Source organism: Lagopus leucura, unplaced genomic scaffold (genome assembly GCF_019238085.1).
Source record: "Lagopus leucura isolate 7727_CA_CO unplaced genomic scaffold, USGS_WTPT01 Super-Scaffold_100159, whole genome shotgun sequence".
Taxonomy (NCBI): Eukaryota; Metazoa; Chordata; class Aves; order Galliformes; family Phasianidae; genus Lagopus; species Lagopus leucura.
The window spans coordinates 22632529-22657545 of NW_024962335.1; the positions used below are offsets into that span (position 1 = coordinate 22632529).

General features: G+C 36.6%; 1 protein-coding gene across 10 annotated transcripts in view; it reads left to right on the forward strand.

The window, feature by feature from the left end:
* Nucleotides 1–25017, forward strand: part of ERC1 (ELKS/RAB6-interacting/CAST family member 1) — a 294250-nt gene that overhangs the window by 128237 nt on the left and 140996 nt on the right. For 8 of the 10 annotated variants that reach the window (XM_042889766.1, XM_042889771.1, XM_042889769.1 and 5 more), the window contains one exon: nucleotides 10631–10642. The exons of the other annotated variants lie outside the window; for them this stretch is intronic. In XM_042889766.1, the coding sequence (XP_042745700.1) occupies nucleotides 10631–10642 (12 nt within the window). The remainder of the gene's footprint in view (nucleotides 1–10630; nucleotides 10643–25017) is intronic. 10 annotated transcript variants of the gene reach the window in all.

A 25017-nucleotide genomic window follows, 5' to 3' on the forward strand; every position in this document is an offset into this window, starting at 1 on the left:
GCTGTGTCTATTTTGAGAAAGCTTGTTCTGTGGTTTTCTGCTTCAGAACTTAGTTTTAGTAGAATGTAAGCAAGAAAGTGTCTTACTGTCTGCTTTCTTTACCTGCTGAAAAGCAGAGCTGATACAGACAGAATTTACAGGTTTGAGCTGTAAGGGGATGGAGGTGGTAGGAAAATTTGCGAACGCTGTATTTTATTCAGACAACAGTTTGTTGTTTTTGTTTAGTAAATACATCAGGTTTGGTTATCCCTAAAAAATCAAACACCAAAAAATGACTTTTAGGAACTTTTGGTACTAGTTACTCAGTTACTTCTGATAAATAACACTGAAATTCTTTGTAGTGGTGTAGACACTGGTAAGCTTTATCTAATGTGAGGCTGAATTGATAGATTTGCTCTTCTCCAAACCAGGTGTGATTCTACATTTTCCATCTTTCTGTTGGATCCAGGGTGTTTGGATTTTTTTCTAGACTTCAGTGTCCCAGACAAGAATGGTAGTCTCTGACAATTCCACAACATTTGTATCACAATCCAAAATTACTCATCTTGGGAAAGACCTGAAATAGATTCTGTTGTCTGCCTCTTCACTGTGGTCAAAAAAGGAGTTTCTGAGCAGAAATATCTGTATTTTCGTTTGTTTATTTAGCGTTCGTGATAAAGAATAATTTAGAAAAGTAAAATAGAATAGTTTAATTATTCCCATTTGCCTTGTGCTAGTATAGGCTTTCTCACTTTTTTTATTCTATTTCTGTTTAACTACTCTGCATTTAGTATCAAAGAGATGAGGGGAACTGAGTTGAGGGCATTTCAGATTCTTTATTATGGCAATGGTGATTGTTCACTGACTTAATGAATTCCTCTGGATTATTTTGAAAATTGTTTTCTAAGTTGTGATTACAGAAAGTCTATTTTTAGAGATTTGATTTTGTTTTCACTGTGTTCAGAGAAAGAATCAAGGAGGTCCAAATGCATCTTTTATTTTCAGCAGCATCTGCTGCACTTCTTCATTTTTCTTCCTGCATCATCTGCAAGAAAATCTCAATGACAAATCCTCTGGAAAAAAAGACTCTGGATTTGATGACTAACCTCATAGAAATAGCTTGTGCTGTGATGAAAATACTGTACTGAATGGCTTTACTCATCTGTATTTTTTGGTAGAATGAATTATTGTTTTCTTCAAAGTGACAGAGCAGTTCAACTTATCAGCTAGATTTTTTTCTCTTTATGTGGTTGTAAGCAGCATCCTTTTAGTTTTCAGTTATTATTTTGTTTAAACAAACTTCTCTACAGCTGCGGTATAAGCCAACCAAATATGAACATAATGGCCTCTCTAGCAATCTTACCTTTTTTCTGAGCAGTGCAGCTTTCATTGCATACCATACAGCATGTACTCAGCAGATCATTCAGACAATAGATTGATAGAGAAGATGCACTGAATACAGACTGGAAGAAAGCTAAATAGTGTCTCCAAGTCTTATTTCTCTGCAGCACTCTGCAGGCCTTTACAGATACTCATCTTAAATGTGGAGTTCACCTTAACATCATATTAAGACAAAGCAACTAAGAGGTCGAGCCAGCAAACTTCTAATAAAATAAATGTGTCCTGTCTAGATTACTGTCTAGAAAAAGCAAGTTAATATTAATATTAATCATTCATGAGAATGGAATGGCAGGAAGAGAATTTTCTTGTACACATTTTTAGTGTGTATGAATTTTTAAAATTACATTAGCATTCAGAAATTCCAGTTGAGATTGGGGCTTGCAGTGTTTAACACTGAGTAAACATGTATAAATGGCCTATAATAAAAAGAGATAATGTTTTCTATAGTCTACAATGCAGTGATAAAAAATGAAGAGAAACCAAAATGGACTTTTTTCTCATTTAAAGATAAAAATCACTGCCACCCAGTCTTCAAAGAGTTAGGAACTTTTTCTTTGAAATGATAAAATTCTTAATATCAGCAAAGCAATTACTGAGTTTTCCATATTAGAGTGATAGTTTCTTGCTGTTTATCAGTTACAGGCCAAAATTTAAATACGTCAGTGACAGCATGAACTGGAAATCATTCCCTAGGATCTTGATGGAATGCTTTCACTATTCAGTTCTACCCATTCCTTCTAACCAAATGATCTTTGCTCTCATTAAAAAAAAAGTAGCGTGAGTGTCTCTCTTCTCTTTTTTAGCTCATTTTCTTTTCTACCAGTGCTGAGATAGAATAGAATATTAACTTAGTTTCTAGTAATTCAGATAGGTCTTAAAGGTATGTCGAAGAGGAGACTACTTTTGTTATTGTGTGATTTATTGCAGTCAAGTAAGTAATAATAAAAAAAAATATCTGAGAATAATCATGTTCTTTAACCTCTAGAAGAGGGAATGGAAGACAACCTCAGATCGGGAGACCTAAAGTGCATAGTGTGGCAAAGTAGCAATGCCTGATATTATTTTTCAGGTGAAAGTGCAGTATGATCTTAATACCAGAAAAATGATTCAAGGTCTCAGATACTTTGGAATTATTTCTCATTTTCTGAATAATTACTGAACGTTCTACTTGGCCGTAGTTCTCTTTAGCTGCTCTCACACACTGCTGCTCTCAGAAAGCTTACTTTCTCCTTCTCAGTTTTCACACAAAGCAGAGGTTTTAATATACCTATTAAATCCAAAAGTTGGACCTGATTTTTTTATCTTAATCCTTTATAAAGTATTCATGTCACCCAGTTGCATTCAGGCCTGTTCTATAGCTACAGTCTTGGTTTCTTGAAAAAAATAGGTAACGTTGCCTTTTAAGAACTCTTCCTAAACTGTGGTTTATGCAGACTGAGCTAGAAATCATCTTGACTTGTAGTGCTTCTACAGCCGTTCAAACTCTTCCGTGTGAAAAAGAACCTAAACCTAAATGCTTGCAGAAGCATTTGTCAGGAAGCTAAAAATAATGTGTCTGTTAAGGTCTGTTACTTTACCATGTAAAGCAAAATAAGAAAGTATAAGTCACATTCAGAGAAAAACTGTACTAATGAAAGTGAAAATTTTCAAATGAGAGTGTTTCTCTGGAGTTTATCTTCATGCTATTTGTATGTGAGAACTAGACCAGGAGGTTAGGAGAAATAGTAACATGGTTTTGTCCATGGAAGAGTAGTAATGAGTCACCTATTAGGAGTTATGTACAGTGAAACAGAAGGAGAAAAGATAGGAGGAGAGGAAGATGGGAAGGACAGCAGAAAACTGGTTGTAAACCTTTTCAATCTGCCTTTGGTTTAGATTAAAAAAAAAAAGAGAGAGAGAAATGCTTTGCTCTTTTGCTGTTTAGTGGGTGGGAGATATTGTTTTTCAGCTGTGAGTGGGAGGAAAGATTTCCAAAAATAATGTATTAAATTTGGTGCATGCTGTGCAAAAGTTTGAAAAATATTCTTGAGTCAACATCATATTTAGAGCACAAGTTCATTCATTTATACTCTCTGTGGTCAGGATTTTGCTTTTTTTTATGGGGAGGTGGGCCATAAATTCCCATTTCTTCTATGGGTGAACAGTCCTAAAAGTTTTGGTTTCGTCCCACTTGTGGTGGTGTAAAGGTTTTGTAGCTGTCTGGTTATTCACTTTCTTTCTAATTAACTGTTTGCTTTTTTATTGCCATTCCATAGTCTCCCGTTTCTCCGTACCTTTTCATTTTGTGTCTTTTTTTTTTTTTTTTTTTTTTCCTTCCTCACTTTTTCTTTCCGTTCTCACTGTCACGTCGCGGTTCCATGAGTTGTTTTGTTTTGGACGTGCGGGGTTTTTTTTTTGACTATGCCTTTTCTCAGAAAGCACGCCTCCCGCAAATTGCACCCTCCCTACCAGGTGTCGGTCCCCGCACCGCAACACGTAGGGGGGTTTGTGTGGGACTTCCTGGGAAAGTGAGTGCTCTGTAAGGCTACTGTTTGTACAGGGTGGAATGTCACTGCTGGCTGCTGCTGCTGCTGCTGCTGCTGCTGTTTGGGGCTGCTGCAATTATGCTTTTTTTCTTAGATTAAACAGAAACTAGTTATGCCAAGTACAAGCTCTAACAGTCTCTGTGTTCAAGTCCTGCCATGGTGGTTATGACCACAGACCAAAGCAGGGCCGCTGCTCTTCTCCCTGTTTTAAACTCTACAGAAGCTGGTGCTTTTCAGTCTGCTGTGTTTTATCTTTGGTTCGAATCTCTGCTATCAGTTCTTCCAAAACCAACTAAAACTCAAGTGCTCTAAAACATATCATTGATAGAGGTCAGTATTGCCTTATTCTTGGGTTTTGTTGCGATTACTATCCTGAAGAGAGAGAGGAAAAAAAAAAAAAAGAGAGAGAAATAAAAAAAGATTGCTCTAATCATCTCGGATATGAGCATCACAGCCTTCAGATGTGTAATTTACACGCATGTATTTGTGTGTGTATGCAGTTCTGCAATTAACAAGTGGCTGAATGTACTTGAGAGGTAACAATAAACATGAACGTTTGTGTTGTTTCAGAAGTAAGCATTGAGTGAGTATATATGAAAGTCCTTCTTTCAGTTACAGACTTCAAATTGATTTTAATTTGGCATTATATTGGATAAGTACTCCATGTAAGCATGTAGGACTCCACCATTTTTTTCCTGAAGGAAACTATTTGACTGAAGACTAAAAGGGGACAGTGCCTAGCTCTGGAATTCCAGCAGTCCCATTAATGACAGCTGGAGATGATGACTTTTAAGGGGCAGATTTTGGTAAGTTTTTCTAGAAAGAACTAGAAGATGCCATATTCAAGGGGAAACCTTCAGACTTTTGATGTGCAGCTGCCAAAGGATACTCCTCATCTTGTTTATTTTTGCTCAACAGATAATAAAATGTTTAAAAATTTAGAGTGATCCAGAAGATACGATGAACAGTGTAAGGAAGTATCTTTATCTACAAGACAGCAAAGTGTTTGTGTAGGAGTCTGTGGAAGGTAGAGGGGGAAGAAATTAGCTGCATGTTGCATCAACTTTGTGGTTTTCTAGACTTGTATCAAGGAAACTTACTGGCAAGTTGTGCCCTAAGCTTACCTCAAGACAATAATTTGAAGTTGGAGTGCATATTTTCAAACCAATGCTCATATCTTGTAGTAATTCTTCTTGCTTTTCAAGCTGGATGCAATCTTAAAGAATTTTAAAAGAAAATTAATAAGTAAGAACCACATCAGGGCAAGTAAGAAATTTAAAGTCAAGAAGATGTTGTCAAATTAAAAAACACAAATGTATTTAGGAAGTCATAATAATCACAGTTAACATAAAACTTGAGAGATTGTGTGACTATAATTCTATATTATAATATGGGAAAACTCAGTAAAGTCCTTCAAAAATAATGTGAACGCTGATTCAGGTTAAGGAAAACTGAAATAAGTAAATATCACTTTTAAATATTCTAGCCCATTTGGGACCTTAAATTGTAAAACCAAACTGAGTATTCTTATATTGTAATTGCATGCTATGAATTTAAGACAGAATTTGCTGTCGTTCATAACTATATTTTTGGATTCATGCATATGCAGCTTGATTTTTTTCCCTCAATTTTGACTCTCTTAATCCATCTTCTTCAAAGTACAAAAATTTTTAGCTGTTTCTCCTAAAAAAAACCCCACTGGATTAAGTGGATTTTAAGATTCCAAGTTTAATCACTTAAAATTCAGGACAAATTGAAGATTGCCATGTAATGTTACTTCACCTCTTTAGTGTGTTTATGCATCACAGTAAAGTGATATAGTTTTTAATGACACAAACACATTTTTTCCCCCAAGAATGCTGCTTTTCATGCGTGAAGTACATAGCTGAAGTTGTCCCTGCAAAAAAACAGGATGAGGTTGACACCTGTCATGGGAAATTTCAGCAGTATCTGTTAATATTTGGCGAGCAACTGAGAACAAAGTCTTGTAATGGAAATAAGTGGTTGGGCCCATAAATAGTCCCAGTCCATCAGAGAGCACACAAATCTAGTGAATGTAAGGATTTATATCATTTCCATGTTTGGAAATGAAGAAGTCATTTCTTTCCTTTTAGTCTTGTTTTGTCTTCATACAAAATGAATTTTAGATCTGAAGTCCCATGTGGAGTTTCACTGGGGAAAAAAATAATTCCTTTTATGTCATCCTAATGCTCTAAATATATAAGAATATAAGTCATAGGCACTTTTAGTCATAGATACTTAACTTCAGACGTTTCAAAGTATTCTGTTTTTTCAGCAGGCAGTTGTCTGCTTTCTGAAAGTCAACCTTTGTTAAGGTGCCTGAAGATCAATGCTGATACTCCCTAGTCACTTTTGAAACCTACTTCTAAGAAAAGGCTAAGACACAATGCCAGTAACTGCAAATCCATCTGTAGAGAGAGTCAGATAAAAAGGCCATCAGAATGATTTTATGGGGACTCCTCAATTCATCCTCACATTTTTTGTGTAACGGATATTCTGTTCTCCGTTTGTTCTTTATTTAGTTGTCCTTTATTTCCCATTCAGTTTTAGGAGAAACTGAAACCTTGTGTTATGGCAGAAACAGCTGTTCTATTAAACACGATCACAGAACCCCAAACAGTCTAGCCTTTGGCATGTGAGGAAGTCAGGACTGGTGCTGGCTGTGGCTGAATGAGATTGCTGAAGTACCCCATCACTGAACCTCCTAAGCCTAAGTACTCCACCCAGTCTTACTGCCATGGTCAAGCGGGCAGGAGTGACACTTTCCAACAGAGTGATTTGTCTCTGTAGAACTTATTACAGACCATATCCTCTGTTACATTCAGCAGTGGACTGAAAGCATTGGTTTATCTGCTCTTCCAATACTAATACTGAACACAGCACTCAAAGTGCAGCCCCACTGGTGCAGAGCACAGAGGAACGATCACCTCCGTGCTCCCACTGGCTGCGCTGTTTCTGATCCAAGCCAGGATGCCATTGGCCTTCTTGTCCACCTGGGCATACTGTTGGCTCTTGTTCGGCCTGCTGTCAACTAACACCCCCAGACTCTTCTTCTTCTCATATGGCTTTCCATCCACTCTGCCCCAAGCTGTAGCATTGCATGGGGTTGTTGTGACCAAAGTGCAGGACTCAGAACTTGGTCTTGTTAAAGCTCATACAATTGGACATAAGATAAATACTTACTAGTAGTGAGAAGCACCCACTGTAAGCTGGCTTCTTACAGCTTTCCTGTAGCATTAAAGTTCTGTTTGCTTTTATCATTATGTCATGGTGGTAATCAATCATTCCCTCTCCTGCCCAAAGCTGTACTGAATATAGGAGTTGTCATTTGATGATTTATACTCTGCCTGCATTGGACCAATGATAGGTTTTATTTAGCAAATATCTCCTGACACAACTGCTATATCAGTGGAGTGTAAGAACTGTGATATAAGTAAAATAACTAGAAAATCAGAGGAGAAAAGACTTATGTAAATAATGACCCCTATTTGCATATCAGGGTTTAATTTCTTACCTGACTTGGCTCTACCTCTTTAAAAACTGTCTTGCATTATTTCAGTCAAGATCTTTAAGCAACATGGAGGTACCCATACTCACAATACTAGTATGTTAAGAGGAAAAAAACCAAAACCTTTTTGTACAATTGTTACAGTAAAAGCGATAGATCCTGACGTAGTCTTGGAGTACAGTAAGAACAAAATGGACATCACCACTATGTCAGTGAAATAATGTTAGTGTCCTGTTAGATTACATTTGTGCTCTCAGACCTAGATACCAACCTTCTCTCTATTTCATCCCCTTTCATCTAAGTATCTGCTGAAAAGAAATGATAAGACCAGCCATCATTCTTCTTTACAAAGGAAAGCTTTCAGAAGTGGTGAAACATAAATGGCTTTTCTATTTCCAGACTGACACAAGAAACATCAAGCGTATATTCTTTGCTGTCAGACTACTTTGAAGGAAATACAAAATAGTAATCACTCACTGCCAAGCAAGTGGAATTCAAAGATTGACTAGAAGTCATTGCATAAATGTCTTCCTAAGGTGTTTCTGAGGTTAACGTAGCAGGCTCATTCGCTCTCTATAATATACATGCATGAGGAAGAATTATAGTTGGAATAATCAACAGCTTTTCAAATGTATATATTAATTAAAATATCGAAGTATTCACACCTCACCACCTTTTGGTCTGCACCTGGAAATCAGATCTAAATTGGCTTTAACTTTAGAATTAATCAGGTAGCATCTTAAAGGAAAATGGATTTCCCTGTGACTACCATCAGATGTTAGTGCTGTGTTGTCTCCCTGCTGTGTGGTTGCATCAGAGTACACAGTTAATGGGGCTGGGCAGAAGAGCTGCTGCTGGATCTTGTAAGGAATGCTGCGAGTGTGTGTTCCTGCTCGGAGAGAAACAGTGCCAACTGAAAGTGTTCTTTTGCTATGTCATGAACGTGGCCTACTCTGCCTGGGGTTCTGCTTGCTTGTGCTGCTTCTGTGGGGCAGGCACTGGCTATGCTGATCAATTTCACTGATTTGGCCCCTGCACGGGGACTGCTGCGTCTGGTCTGCAGCACATCGCCCTTCACTTTCCCAATAGATTGCTGGCATCTGCAGCTGTCTGCCTCATTTTGAGTGCCAGTGCACGTCTGGAGTTTTTTGTAATTGTAATATGCTTTCAGATGCAACTGTCATATTCCTCATTTCTGTTTGGATACATATTGCAATTGTCATAAAACCCCAAATTTCATGTTTTGAGCCTTTATAAAAGAGCATGAAAAAGGGACTAGTGGTTGTACAAAGTGCATTTTTTCTCAGAAACATTTATTCCAGGACTTTACCTTTTAATGCCAGTAGAAGGAACAGTATGGTTCATTCAAATTTTGTAGAGCTATACTGAATTTTATCCTGTACCTTTTTTCCAGTGATATTTTGAAGAAACAATATGGTAATATCATCACAATGTAAAAAGGATCCCTGAGACACAAAATGAGGGTTCTTAAACTTTCATAATCTGGATTCAATAACAGCTATAGAAAGAGACAATGAAACCTTTTTTCCTTCCCTCTTTAGTCCCACATGTAGCCAAGACATTTTTTTCAAATTTTTGTTCCCTTTTGTTGAATTTATTGGAGCAGCCATAATTCTGCAGTTCAGCCTAGAGCGTATAATCTTGGATTTCAGTCAGAATTGTTACAGTTATACCATGTTCTATATGAATTAACTGAGGCTTCTGGAACATTATGGCTTACTTCAAGATTAAACATTAAGTATGTGGCGTTTGGCATTTTGCAAGTCTCATCTTTCCTGAAATCTCCCAATAGCACAGTCTTTTCTACAATGACCCTGAGAGATCCTGATTTCAGAATATGAATTTAAAAGCCAAAGAAATGCATCTTTACAAGAGCTTATTTGTTATAGACTTAACAATACGCTTTTCAGCTCTACCTCACTTTGAAACTGCTGCCTGTACGAATTCAATACCCTACATTGCTATTTGTAAAATTTATGCCAGAGGTAAGGGCTTTAAATCTCATTTACATGGTTCCTTAATAATAAGAGTAGTAAAGTATGTAGCAGTTAGACTGTATTATCGAAGTATTTTCTCTAGATAATAGCCTACGTTTAGGCCTTTATAGAATGCAGTCTTGCCATAGGTGTAATACATGTGTTGTAGGAGCCAAATTAAAATTTTGGGCAACAGGACATTTGCTTTTCCTATCTTACGTTGACTGAAAAAGAACAAAATTTTAAATTGGATGGGAAAGATCTGTGTGGCTCTTTGTTGAGTTACATTGCTGTTATCAGTGAAATTGACAGCAGATGCTATATTGAAAATATATGAAAAGAAGCAATAATGAACCTATGGGACCTCATGCTGTACAGGGAACTCCAACATTTTGCTTTGGTCTGTCCTGCTATAGAAAAATGTTGGAGAGAGCTGTCAAAGGTACGCCTATTTGGTCATTATTGTTTTTAGATTGCACCATATGTGGGAGAGTTAAAACTGAGTGCTGTAGGAATAAGAGGCAGATGTGGGGTTTTTAGGTTTTTGGTTGTTGGGTGTATTTTTTTTTTTTTGCTTTTGGAAAGGTGACCTAAACGTCAAAATTAAGAAAGATGAATTTTTAGCATTGACGAGTCTTCAGGACTTGAAGGCTATTTCTTTTTTCAATTTCTATTCTTTTTGACACATTTAGGTCATCAGCAGTAAAAACGAAAAAATGTGTTTTGCTCATTGAGAGAAAATAAGCCCCTTGAAGAAGATGGCATTAAGGAACACCATAGTGCTCCCCTCAGATAGTCAACCTGCACGTTTTTGAAAAGTTAGCTAGAATTCTGGAAGAAGAAACTTGCTAGTCATGTGGTGGACACACAAGAGTTTTCTATAGTTGGTTTGTTCTCCTTTTCCAAGAACTGCTATGTCTAGAGTCTATTTTCTGTACAGAAAGTTGCCTCTAAGTAAAATGGTGTAATCTAAGTGTCCTTTTATCTTTTTTTCCTCTTTTTTTTTTTTTAATTAGATGTCTATAAAACACGCGCTTCTTTGTGTTTGTGAAAGGTTGTGTGTTCTGTGTGTCATTACCTGATTTAGATCTGCTTGTTTTGTCCTGTATTCTTGAACTGCCTGATCTCTGGACACTGTTTTCACAAACTCTAACTCTTTTTCTTTCGCATCTCCTTCCTGGATTTGCTGCTTCCTTCAGTCTCACGTCAAGGTCAGTATTCATTTTAATAAGGGTGTCTATCATGGTGTTGTATATTAGGCTGAAATTGAGATCTCAAAGAAGATTGCATGTCAAATTGCATGATCCACAAAATAAAAGATCAGAGATTTGGTCAATTTTGTGTAGGAGGATGGGCTGGAAGGAAATGTGTTTAGAAGAAATCTGTACTTAAAGTAAGAATTTGTGTCAAACCCACTGTAGATCAATGTTGTTGTGTATGTGAAAAATGGGGGGAAAAAGCAAGACAATTTAAATAACTTTGGCTTTGTCTATCGTGTCAAGAAGGAAAATACTTGAACTATTCTCTCATATATGTTGTCAAGTGCAAAACTGGTTGCCTTAAAATACTGGTCGCTCTTGTTTCTTAATTGCTGGATTTTTTCATTGTATCTGTGTCTGAAACCTTGTATTGATGTTGTAGAAGCTAACAAGAGGCGATATGCTTTGGAATCTTGTATGGTTAAGCTTCGGCTTAATTTTTTACTGTGTCTTTTTAAAGCAGTTGCTAAAGGTAGATTTAGAATGTCAGTATAGAAATAGCTAGGAATAGACTTCTATGACCTATGTAATCTAACAAGTCAAAGTGCATGATCTAATAGCCCTCATTTACCTAAAAGCATTCAGAAACCATTTTGAACTCTTGTTTTTGCTAGCAGCTTGGTAGCAAGCATCCGTGACTCTTGAGGGAATGATTATAATTATTTCAGGCAATGCCTTTACCCAGAAAGTTTCTGCTTTAATGACTAAAGTTCTGAGTTATTGACCAACATCCGGTTTTTCTATTCCTGATCAACACTGTGAAAAATGTGGTGGTCAATGGAATCCCACGATGGTGTGATGCTGCTGATGCCTTTAAATTGTGTTGGTATTCTGACCTTGACTTGGCGTAGACATTATGCCTGTGGCCTTGGCTGCATGTTTTCCTTCCTCCCACAGCCTGGAAAAAGATTGGAAGTTAATCATGCTGTCCATCAATACCTTCTGTATTCAGTGTGTTGTTCTTGCATGCTTGTAACTGCTGATGAAAGGAGGACTGTCCTTGAATGACCGTCTTCTTGCAGTTCCCTAGGAGCAGGACTGCCTGGAAGCTTTTCTGCCCTGTGAGCATTCTCATCTGAAATACTTATAATTTCTTTCTTTTTTTTTTTTTCCTAAGTGCTGTTTTCATTGGGTAGGCTGTGTTTGCTGGTTGCCACCATCAATGGAGTTTGATATGCTTTGTTTGGCTGTTGAAGTCCTAAATGTTATGAAAGTCAGAGATATTTCAGCTTCAAACCGTATGGCTTTTATCAGTACCTGCACCTATGCTGGAATTCGTAATAAACAAGAAAGGGTTCTGGTTTCAGGGTGTTGTTTGAGGGATTATTTTTTTTTTAATGAATAAATAGCTATTCCATAATGTTATGTTCTACTTTGGAAGCTACCACTTTATTTTTTTCTTAATGGTGTAACAGCAGTTAGTTTTTTTCAGACATGAAAGCAAATGCATCTTCCTGAAAAAGAACTGAGTATGTGCAAAATCACATTAGGTATGTCTGTCTTGTAGAAACAGGAAAATACTTCAAATGTTATCTGCCCTCATTAACAACAGCTGTACTTACCGTAAGCAGTGCAAAACCTTTGAATTTTCTGATCTGACTAATAAGTTTTCATCATCTCTTTCCTGTTGATAAAGTCAGTGAACCAGAACATAAAAATGCAGTCCACATCACTATTGCTGATGTGCCACGTACTAACTGTTTAAAATTCTGAAATCCTAGAGTGGCTGTTATAATGGTTTAGAATAAATAAAATAGACTTGGAAGGTGGGATTAAATCACTTTTCCATAAAGATTTTTCACAATATTTTTCATTGTTGGTGACAATTTTACATAAAGAACTATCTAATCTAATGCTGAGTTCCAGAGAGTAATAAAACTAGTGACACTACTTTGGTGTCATTTGCTTCAGCAGTGAAAAAATTAGAAAAATACCATGAAGTCATATACTACAGTTCTTTTAAGCAGTTCTGATGTACATGTGTCACAAAAGTTGAGATGTTACTACTACAAAACAGAAAAAGTTATCAAAGATATCCAGATTCTTTGTTATACCAAGGAAAATTTGATGCAATAGGAAGTAATAAAAAATACTGTAAGCCTTGTTTCCACACAGCAAAGGGGCTTGGTGATTCAATGAGTAGAGGCTGGTGGCATGAATCCAGATAAAAGTCCATGTAAAATAAAATGCCAGAAAACAAGAATATAACAGCCTTATAAAATCAAAGTAAAAACAAAATACTAAATCTGAGGGAACTGTCTCACTCCTTTTTCCAGCGTCCTGAATTTCTACTACACATCCAATGACCAAGGAAATATTTTAAACATGGTGTCTTTCTGTAAGAAAATGATAGAAAATATTTCTTAGAAAGTTAAGCAACTTTAGAAAGTTCAGAATACTATTTAGTAGCAATGGTAGGATGGTTCCACGCTGAAAACAGAAATCAGGGCATGGAGCTGAACCTGCTGTCTAGGTAAGGCATTCTGTTCTTTGTTTCTATTTTATTTGGTATTCAAGTGCATACTTGCCTAGATGATAGGTGCAGGATCAGACTCAGACAGTGTTAGCCATCTTTCCTGTAATAAACTTGTGCTTCTACTCCATTTGGACATCAGGAAACACGGTTTTACAGTGCGAGTGATGGAGCGTGGGCACAGGCTGCCCAAGGAGTTTGTGGTGTCTCCTCCTTGGAAATGTTCAAAAACCACCGGACAACCTGCTTGAGCAGGGGTGGTTGGTCCAGGTGGACCCAGTGGTCCTTCCTAACCTCTAAAGTTCCATATTAATTGTTATAAATAATAAAATAAATAAATGTGATGTGGTAAGTTACAGGCGTATAGTTGAGTGATTGTCTATGGATCTATGGATTTTTCATTGTTACGGAAATAACTCTCGATATACTGTGCCATGTACTGTATCTCTAAAAAGCTGTGTTTCTGAGTACTGAGAAAATGCCTGGGCAGCCTGGACCAATTTCAGTGCAAGTGTGGCTGGCTCTCTAATTTCATACCTTCAGGGGACTGTTTAGTCTTCATTCTGCCACCGTGCTGATCATTTACTACCTTGGGAAGTGATAAAAATGTTGAATATTTGAGTCAGCAGTGGTTATTTCTTGGGCAGCAGAGCCAGATACATTGTTTTCAAAGAAGTTTCCATTTAAATGTCATTTCTAAAAAGTAATGTGCTCTAATAATTGCTTTCTACTTAATGTCTTTTTCCCTTTAATTTTTCTTAAATAAAAAAAAAATGTTTTTATGGAATTCTTTATATTAAAAAAGCACTCTTTTCTTGTAGGAGTTGTCCATTCCTTGTGAATGAAGAAAAAAAGTAAAGCATCTGTAAAATGATAGTGGAAAACAAAAGATTGAAGAAGTCAGACTTTTTGGTTGTTAAGGCTAGATAGTGATGAGTAGAGCACAGACACTGTTTTTTTGTTAAAATAGGTCACTGGCAAAGTCTTTAGGATTTGCTTTAGGAATAGAGATTTCCTTATCCCTTTGAAGTGGAGTCTATAGCTTTTCTGTCAAAGGTCGTTTTTTCTTGCCTTGTTTCACTGTATCTTAACAAAGCACAGTTATTCACAGATGTACATCACCTCAAAATTCTCACTTTCCTGCAGTCTTGTATGATCTGATTTCTTTCCTGCTACCTGCTGAAAATAACTTAACTGATGAGCTGTTTTTCTTTTTATGTTATTGCTCTATTTTCAGTACACATACTCGCAAAGCGTACGGCTTTCCTGTGGGAGTTAGAATGGAGAGGCACATGGGGGGCTGTTTGTGTGTCGGCAGTACGCTACGAATTCTGAGTCAACTGTGCTCTAAGATCTGAGAATTCTCTCAAAATTTTCCTTTTCTGAATATAACTGAAAGCAAAGCATCTTACCATACTACTTGAAAAATCAAAACAAAACATTATATAGAAGACATTTTATTACGTCTTTATGTTAATTACAAAGTTAATAAATCATCTAGCTTGTCTTCAGAAGATTATCAGAAATTATCATTCAAACTTCATGCAACATTAAACATTTTGATTAACCTATATGTGTCACATCACATTTAGTCATAGGAATAAAATCTGAACATTATTTTTCTTCTTTAAGGGCTAACTTCTATGCAAAAGTGTACCCCTCCAATGGCTAGACTTTTATTCCTGTCGAAACTCTAAAAGCCACGTAGGGTATGGACAGATAGTGAATTTGTGGTTTTAATTAGCCTTGGCACAAATGTTTTCTTAACTGTCTACCAAAATATTTAGCAGAACCTGAATTCACGGAAAAAAATGCAGAGAATTCAGCTGGGGAGGGGACCTTAAATGTCACAGAAGAGGGTGAGGAGCTCAGTAATTTCTTGTACTGGTAACTTTACTGATAATGACTGCTTTCAGATTTCCTAACTCCTCAAGCTTAGTGGCAGAGTCTGCAGGAGTGAAGCATTACCCACAGAAATGGAAATGCAAGTTATGGACTATTTAAGCAAATTGGAAATATGCAGGTTGATGGAATCAGATCAGATACATACAGGATTGCCAAGGGAGCCAGCTGATGTCATTGCAAGAACTCTTTCTGTCATCTTCAAAAGCTCATGGTTGTCAGGAAACCTTCCTGATGACTGGCAAGCATCATGTCCGTTTCTAAGAAGGATGAAAAAGAGGGTCCAAAGAATTATTTGGAGTAGATCCTCCTGAAGGCCATTTTCATGCATCTGAAGGACAAGAAGCTGATAGGGAACAGCCAGTTGGCTCTATAAAGGTAAATCATGCCTGACCAACTTGATTGCCTTCAATGATGAGATTACTGTCTTAGAAGGGAATCATCACTATTTAATGTTTTTTTTTTAATGATGTGGATGATGAGATAAAATGTGCCCTCAGAATTTCATGGGTGTGGTTATGGAGGGTAGGGCTGTTATTTAGGATGACCTTGACAGACTGTGGAAAAGAGCTGACAGAAACCTCATAAAGTTCAGTAAGTATAAGTGCAAAGCTTTGCAACTGATGTTGTATGTGCTGAGGACCAGCTGGCAGGAAGGCTGACTTGTAGGGAAGGACTGAGATGTGATTGAGGACAAGTTGAACAAGTCAACAAGTATCACATTGCATACAGGGGTGTATTAGCACAAGCACAGTCAACATGTTGAGAGAAGTGATTTTTTCCCTCTACCTGGCACTTGTGAGTCTGCATCAGGAAGACTGTGTCTAGAAGGAACTTTCAAGTACAGGAAAGGTACTGTGATAGTGGAATGAGTCCAGCAGGCAGGACAGCAAGATGACAAGGTGCTTGCTGGAGCACATGGCATACAAGAAGAGGCAGAAAGAACCAGGTATGTTCATGACCGACAAGGAGCATCATGAGAGATTATGCTGTAGTTTTTTGGCTGTTTAATGGGAAGGTGCAGAGAAGAAAGAGCCAGACTCTTCTCTGAGGTGTTCAGTAAAAGGACAAGAGCCAAAAGACATAAGTTGCAAAATACTCTGATATCAATTCCAACAAGATACAAGAGGAAAAAAAAATCAGTGATGGTAATCAGATGCCAGTGAGGTAATCAGAAGCATCTAGTTGTTCTGCATGTGTTCAGCTTGTGACTAGCTTGAAATGTTGCCTCTTAATCCTGTGTTGCTTGTGAAGATCGATTTCCATTTTGCACCACCATGCAAGATGACCTCCTTGCCTTAGATCAGAGACATTGGAACAGTTTTGTTTCAGATGTGACTCAACACTTTACTTTTTGACTGAGAACATTTCTTACTGTCACTGCTTGCTTTCAGTCATGAATGATTAACTTGTAGCTCTGAGGGGCACGATGCCCCCATCTCTTAGGTGACTCAGCACACTCATTTCAAAGCAAAGGGCTTTTTACATGGAATCTTATTATGTTATCAATTCCTTTACAGTACTGAACAGCTTTGGTGAAAATTGGAATGGAGTTTGATGGTAGTTTTGGGATGACAGTAGGTTTTCAGCAATTCATTTCTAGGGTCATCCTTTCAAACATTTCATAATGAAGTTGATCATTTGAAGTACCCTATCTCCTTCTCTAAAAACCAAGAGTGAGAGAACATTATAAATCTGAGGTGTAAAACAGTCTGTATGGATAGACCAGAAGTGCTTAATTTAGTCCTAGAAATTACAGCTGCCAGCAATTGGCAGTTGCCAAGCGAGTGTGCTCAGTGCCAGCCTTGACAGAAGATTGCAGAAGGCTCCAATCCAATGTAAAACTGGTGTGAGGCCACTTTTCCTTGTAGTTCCTATGCTCCTTTGTTGCTCAGCTCCCTCCTAGTGTGGCATGTGAACTTGCGACTTCCCAGTGTCATTCATTGGACTCGATGATCTCTGGAGGTCCCTTCCAACCCCTACAATTCTGTGATTCTGTGATTCTGTGATTTACCGTAGCTCACCAGATGGTAGCTCTAAAAAACATATGTTGTCTTCCTTAGCTTCCACATCAGTCCAACTTGGTCTGTATCAATCCCACTGGCACTAGCAGTGCTGACCAGATTGTTTCCATTGTGAGTGCCAGCAAAATTCAAATTGTCAGCAAACTTCCTATTGCATTTTTAATGTCTTGAGTTGCTCACGCCACATATGATGAAGTCCCGGAGTCTGGGAACTGAGAGGGGGATAACGTAGCACAACTTTACCCATAAGAGTGTATGGCAACACATTATTTTGCAGTCATCTCCTGTCATACCTTTTCTCCTTCACCAATATTGTGTTCAGTGTGGTTTCATTCTTTCTCTAGGCCTGCCTTTCTCTGGTGTGTTCTGCACTGTGTGCTCCCTTAGTTCCTTTTGTCTCAAGTGGTTATAAAGACAAAGGTGTACTGTTTTAATCTTTGAATTTTCAGCTGGTAGGATTCTTGATTATGCTAGCTGTGCCTGAATTTCTCGGCTAGTCATACCAAATAGATGGCAGCAATGTTGTTAATAGCTTTTTCTTGTAACCAGCTACAAGATAGATTTACTCACTCACTTCACTTTTCGTTGTGTAATCTTTAACATCACATAGATGTTACTGGCAGAAAGTGATATCAATGTCATGTAAAGAATTGAATAACCAGCTAAGAAATAGTTTTACTGCTATCTCCTTGTAGCAATATATATGTAAAAAATATAAAAGCAAACATTTCTTCGTTATTTGCAATGTCAACGTTTTAAAGTATTGATATTAGTGAGAGTAAGTGTATCTTTCCTTCAGCATCACTTGCTATTTGTTCCCTTGTACTTTGCACAGATCTTTTTTTTTCTTTTTCATCATTAGTTCAGAATAAATACGTGCTAAGGCAGAACATAGGCTTCACTAAAAATTAGTTTCAATTCAAATCCATGGCAAAACCATACCACTACTACTCCTCAGTCTCTTCATGCACACTTATCAGAACCAAATATTTCCTTAATGCCTCTGACATTAAAACTTATTACCACTAGTGAAGGTTTCTTGACATTCTTGTGCCTTTGCTCTGGGAAGCTGCTAAGGGTATCAACACTAAAACTACAGGATTTTATGTAACTTACTGGTCTTACTGGTGCATCTTGTGCATTGTTTTTTACTGCTTAAGGCTTTATTCCCAAGTAAGTTGGATACTTTGCAAGTACATTTCTCTCTGATAGTCAATTATCTTCCTTGTGAAAAAAGCATTTTAAAGATTTAAGTGATTTCATTTTAAAGACTCCTTGTTTTTACTGTAGAAGATCATTTCATGGGTATGTTCATGGCAGATCAGCGCATTTGTTTTATCTCCTTTGGTGGGTGTGAAACAGTTTCAGAAGCACATATGAATTGCTAACACTTTTCAGTTGCAGACATAATCTTCCCCAGATGCATTTTTATCTTTTTTTTTTTTTTTTTTAAGATGATTTCTTAAGTATTCTAGAGAGAAAGGAATAAATTTTCTTCCACGTCTTGGAATAGTGGAGGATGTTTTTTGAATTACAGTTAGAGAAATTCATGGGTTTATTTTGATAGAGAAAGAAACTAGAAGTCTTGTCTTTCTGTATCCTATTTTGTCTATTGCCTCTATAATTTTTAATGAGATTCTCAACACTGGTTAAAATTCTTAACCTGTAATGTATATCTTCATATACAGAGACAGTTAATCTATTGAAAACATATGAGATTTGTCTTAGGAATATTCTTCCTGACATTAAAGGCTGTTGTTTCTTTATCTATCTTAAAGATTATGAGCATTCTCCAATTACATAGGAGGTTAATTCATTGAAGGAGACAGAAAAGATTTGTACCTACCTGTATCACAGTGACAGGCTGCATCAACACATTTGTGTTGGTAAAGTGGTCAAATCCAATCAATTCAAATCTGAATTTTGCCTCATTTGTCTCAAGGTAACCAAATAAAAAGTAGTTCACTGGAGTAGTATAGTTGTCTAGATAAAAGACTACTCAGAAGTGGAGTATCCCATATATGGGACTGAACCTCTTGTCAGAAAGTTCAGACTTGAAACTGATTTTTATAGCTAGAAGGATAAACACCTATGCATTTAAATCTGTGCAGAGAATCTGCTTGGAAGACTCTTGTTGAAAACAATTTTGTCCTTAAGTAGACAAAATAAATAATATGGTTTTGATATGGTCATACCAGCAATGTAAAAATCACCAGGCCTGAAACAGACCTTTTTATAGTCCTGAAAACAGACCATTTTATAGTTTTTCAGAAAGATCCTTTTAGCATTTCTGTCCTCACATCATTTCCTATTGTATTACGTTGGCCCGTGATGTCAGAGGCAGATGTTGATGATACAGCAATAAAGGCTGAACCTCCCCACCAATATTTGGTTTCATGTTGTTGACTCATGACAGATGGCAGCAGAAGGGCATTCTGACAAAATGGTGTCTGACACACAAGTGAGTTTGAGGCAAAGGTGAGTCACTGACTTCTTCCATGCAGAAAAAAACCCCACCCATTGACGTTTGTTGTTACTTGCGAACACTTATGGAGACCTAACAGTGGAAGTGAGCACACTGAGGTGCTGGGTGGTGCATTTCAGGAGTGGCAACAGCCACTTGATAGGCAAGCCACATTCTGGATGGCCATGCGTGGTTCTCACACTTCAAAATGAAGAACCTCTCTGACAGTCAGCTCATTTCTGCAAATAATTGGCTAATGGTGGTGAGTGTGTTGAAAAAATAGTGTTTTATAGCTGAGAATTTGCTTTATCAGACATTGTTATGTTCTTTGCATCTGTTGTAGTTTCCATGGAAATAAATTGGAGGCATTGCTTTCAGAGTAACCTACATACATACATTGTGTTTTCTACTCCAGTAACTGTTTCTTTTAATACCTTTCATTGAAAACTGCATTTTCAGTAATGTCACATTGATTCTTTAACATTAATTCTTTCAAAAGACCAGGATAATTTGCAATCCTTATCCCAAACTTGTGAAATACTTCAGAAGAGGACTTGTCCTTATTGATAATTGGTCCAATATTTGCTGTAAAATAAGCATAGGCTTATGGGCTAGCATAATTTTTAAACGATTTGCTTTTAAAATGTTATTTCCCCTGCTTTATATTTAACTTTTGTGTTTGTTTTTGTTTCAACTGCTGATTTCACATTCTGTTTTATTTTTAATTATTGTATGTATCAAGTATTATTCTAGAAGGAATGAAAAGATTGCATACTCTTATGAAAGAAAACAAGTGCTATATTTTGATTTGTTTTCTTTTCTGGCTGGTGGGACTGCAGTTAAAAGAGACGTGTGTGATCTTAGATCACAAAAATACCCTCTGAAACCTCAATAAAATGCCATTCATAAGGAAGATTTTATTGCTGTTTAGAAAATACTTTTTTCAGCCAAATCATGCAGGTCTCTTGAGCAGAGAGTGACTGGCTGTGTGTGATCTGTTCATAGGGTGGTTGGCTTATGTGTTGGAATTGAAGGTAAAAAGAAAAGCCCCTCTGGGAGCTCTTCCCGCGCTGCTAGAGCCAAATTCAACTAACTCAGCATGTAGCTAGGAGAAGGAATCCACACTGAGGCCTCATCAGGCTTTTTGCTAATGTCATTTTTGGCTTTGCATCTGCTTACTCAATTAACAAAAGCATAAGAAAAAAAAATACAATAAAACAAACTTATTTGTTGAACTACTGAATACTGTTATTAAGGTCCTCAAAGCAGTATGTTTTCTCCTAAGAAAGGAGCACCCATATCATCATCGTAGAGCATTATTGTAGGGTTCACCTTGAATTTGTGTTTTTAATGCTTTCAACTTTAATAAAAATTGGAGATTGCAAGGTTTAATTTAACTATAGAACTTGACCTGCAATTAATTTGATATTTAGTTTTTGAAACCTGATTTCAAATTTTACATCAATTATGAAGTTATGGTATGTATTCATTAGCTTTATCACATTTACTTCCTACTGAGTAGATATTGAAAGTTTAAATAGTTGAGAAACTGCACTATATTTTTTAAACGAAGTAGTGGGTGAGTAACTGTAGTGGATTACAGAATCTATCTACAGAAGTGGAATTAGGTATTAATGAAAACATGGTGCTGTAGGTGTGTAACTGAAGGTTTTTTACTTTGCTCTTTTTTTTTTTTTTTTTTAGCAGGTTGTGTCTGTGTCTGGCAAAGTGAATCTTTCCTTTGCTTAATTTACTGTGGACTTCTTGAACTAAAATGAAGACTCCTGTTACTCCCTGTTGTTAATTGTAGACAGTTCATTAAAGATCTTGTTCTTCCAGTTACTTTGAGAATACTGAAACAACACTCCAACAGTTTGTGTGTAATTGGCTACTACTGTTCTCTTGACTGGAGAGCAGCTGATTTTATTAAGGTTTTGTCAATCAAGAGACTGAAGACAAAAATCTACTTTCCCTGAAGAACGTTAGCTTGATAGCACTTAGAGTATGCTTTTGAGATGCTCGTGCTTCTAATCTTTAGTAAGATTTCTCTTTCTGTACATGTGTTTATTATGTATCTTTCTCTAAATTCTCTGACTGTATTAATAACCTGTGCCACTTCACTATTTGAAACGTGCTGTGTGTAAGCTTTATGTGATGCTTACATGTCAGGTGATGGGTTTCTGTTAGAGGTATTCTTAAATAACAGGAGGTTTTTAGACTATTTTCTGATTCAGAGTATTTAGTTCCTGCCTGGTTTATATGCTTTATTTTCCTATATTTTCCCATCGGCTGTTTCTGGAAGTAGAAGGCTTTTTTTAGCTGGAGTCAGATGGGCTGACTGCACCGGGAGCAGGGATTGATACTGTACAGCTAATTCCTAACATTGAGGAAAAAAAAAACAGTGTAGAGTTGAGATCTGCATCTAGTCTTTGACTTTCACACTTATTGATTCAGGTGCTTTTAGGACCTTGTTCTGAAAATCTGGAGCAAGCTGGTTTCCCATAGCCTTCTGCGTCTTCATCCCTTGCCCCCTCCAGTGCTCACTGAACGCACACTTTGTTTTATAAACCAAGGTTTCCTAGGTTCAGGAAATGTAGTTCACCCTTCCCAACTCTTAAAGCCACTGTGGGACTTCTTGCTTCTTGTCTCGCATGCAACAGACCAGTTAAATTCTCAGAATCTGCTAATATTTTCATTGCCATGTTTTTCCTTGTCATATATATGTCACAGAACATATGAAAAAGAAGAAGAGCAGTGTAACAAAATGATGAGAGGTTGTTGGAGGAGACCACAAGCAGAAGAGGTAGTTGAATGCTGGAATTGGTCAGCTGTGCATACAGTAGAAGCTGATTGAATGTGTGTTGCTCCATTTTTTATCTAATACACAAAGTGGAACAGGAGTGGTGGTACTAGAATGAGTTATTTGAAAAGCATAATTAAATTATTGTGGTTTTTTTAATTTAGTAACTTAATGCACCATTTTTTTAACAGTAAAATAACTACTTAAGAAACTCAGATTGCTTAGTAGAACCCAACAAAGCAAAGGAACAGCCTCAAATAATGCTTATGCTCTAAAAAAAGAAATCTGGCCATACTAAATTGCATAGTGAGCTTCAGCAGTAAGTTAATTTCTTAATCCTAAATTTTCAATGAGTAAGATAGGGAGCTTTGTTCAATCTTTGGCAGTTTTGCTTTGACCGTCAATCAGGCACACAGTTGTGGTGATGGGACTATATGATGTGGTCAGTCCTGTTTCCTACATCACTTATTTTACTTACTTTCATTATTTTCTTTTTTTCTTGAGGTTAAGAAATTAGGCTTTCCAAATACTGCCATTATTCTCTATGGCTGGGTGATCAACTACAAGTAAGGTAAAGTAAGTTTTAAGCAACTAAACGCTAAAGCGAAACCTTTTTAAAAGGATTTTTTTTCTTATTTTCAATCTCAAGTAGCATTCTTGAGAAGAGTTCCTCTTTGACTTCCTTCTACTTAACTTCCCAAAAGGTAAATGTTTTTCTTTGCGCACCAAAACTCTCAAAATAAAAAAATAAATAAAAATAATTCCTCACCTCATGTCACTGTGCTTATGATCTTTTGATTCTTAAGCGAAGGTGAAGGTTATGGCTGTATGACCTTTAAAACAAAGAAGTGATGAAGGAAATTGTGCTGGCAGTATAGTAAGTTGGACACTTCCCTTTGAGTTTTGAGTCATTCCAGCTCAGGTCATTAACATCCCTTTGAATTGATGGTGACTTCTTTGCAGTAAAAAAAAAATGGTTTTTTTTTAAATCTAATCACTGATCAAGTACTCCTAATAAAGATCTGGACAATGTAGTTTATTGTTTTCTGCCTTTCAGGATTGCTATCTGGATTTTTTTTCAGTTATGGTGTGTTTTGTTCTCGGACTTAAGTTGCTGTCAGCATTATACTTCTTTACATGGCTGCTCCATTTAATTCCGCATGTGAATAAATGTACTCCTCAGTGTCTCTCAGGACTTCAGAGTGTTTTGATGTCCTATTCAATGATGTTATACATTGTAATTCAATATTTCATAATATAATAAGCATTGGCAATATTAAACTAAGTAATATAGCACATTATTGCATACTTTATTATTATTATTTTGCCATTTTTTGAATGAATTTCACTGTATATGTATTGCATCAGTGTAGTTATGTTGAGAAGCAGTGTGCTTTAAAGCCAGTGAAGTTCCTCTTCCATCAGGATTAGTAGCTGCAGCAACAGTGCACTGTCCTGTGGGTGGTGGTAATGCTACGTTAATGAAGGCTGTTGCTGAGCACAATCTTTCTGACATGGCTGACTGACAGTGTGCCTTCTTTTTAATGTGAAATTAGTTTCCAAGAACCTAAGTCAGATAAACAGGTGGTTTCTTTAGCTGTGAACAAAATGAATGTGTTTTTTCCTAGTGCACACACTCATCGTTTGAAATATAATCAGTATCCACTTTTTTCTTGAAGATAAGTTTCTGTAGCAATTTGAATACATTGTAAATGTGCACTTATTTTTGGATCATTAGGAAAACCGTTGTGTTTTAGGTGCATAACTTTGAAAGAAAACATTAAAACAATAGTAGAAAATTAAAATTAACTTCTGCATATTTTTGCTTAACTTTTTGTCACATATTTTAGAAGAAGAACATCTAAAATTACCTCAGAAAAGATAATCAGATTAGGGTAGTAAATAACTATCTGTTAACATGTAGCATAAAAATCCATATAAGGAAATAATTAACAGCTATTTCTACTGATGTGCATAACTGTAGAAGATAATTAGTATTAAAATGCAAAATTATTTAGGGTAGTATGGAATAATTTAGCTTAATTTAAACCTTAATACAATTAATATTATTAGGAATGAAAAATCTTCCAAAGGACTTGCAGGTAGTAAACTGAAGTAAACTGAATTGGATCAGTCTTCTTACCACTTTGTAGGAATACCTGATGATGCACGGGTTTTCTATTGTTTTTTTTCCTCTCTCAGAAAAAGACTCTGGAAATCTGAAATCTACTCATTTGAAAGTTTTTATTGTTGTTTTTTTTTTTTTTGGTTAATTCTCTCTTTATGGTGTTCAGAATAATAGCATTCCCTCATTGCTAGAAATTCCAGATTTTTGTAGAGAAAAGCCATTGGATTTTTGTTTGTTTATTTGTATCAGTGATGCAGCCTCGTCCTTCATTGAAGAAGAAGGCTCAAGTCATGGAAATGAACAGTTGTTTTCAGGTTCCAATTTCAGAAATTTTGCTCGGGGGGGGTCTTTGGCTTAAACTGTGCACCTAGAATCAAAAGGTGTAAAAGATTGTTTCTGAAAATCTTGACCCATCTGTAATTAAAAAGCTTTGGGTTTTTTTGTAGTTGTTGCTTTTTTTTTTTTTTTAATTAGAAGTCTGATTTCGATTCTACTTTGTTTTCTTTAATAGATTCAAATTTGCAAGTACTTGACAT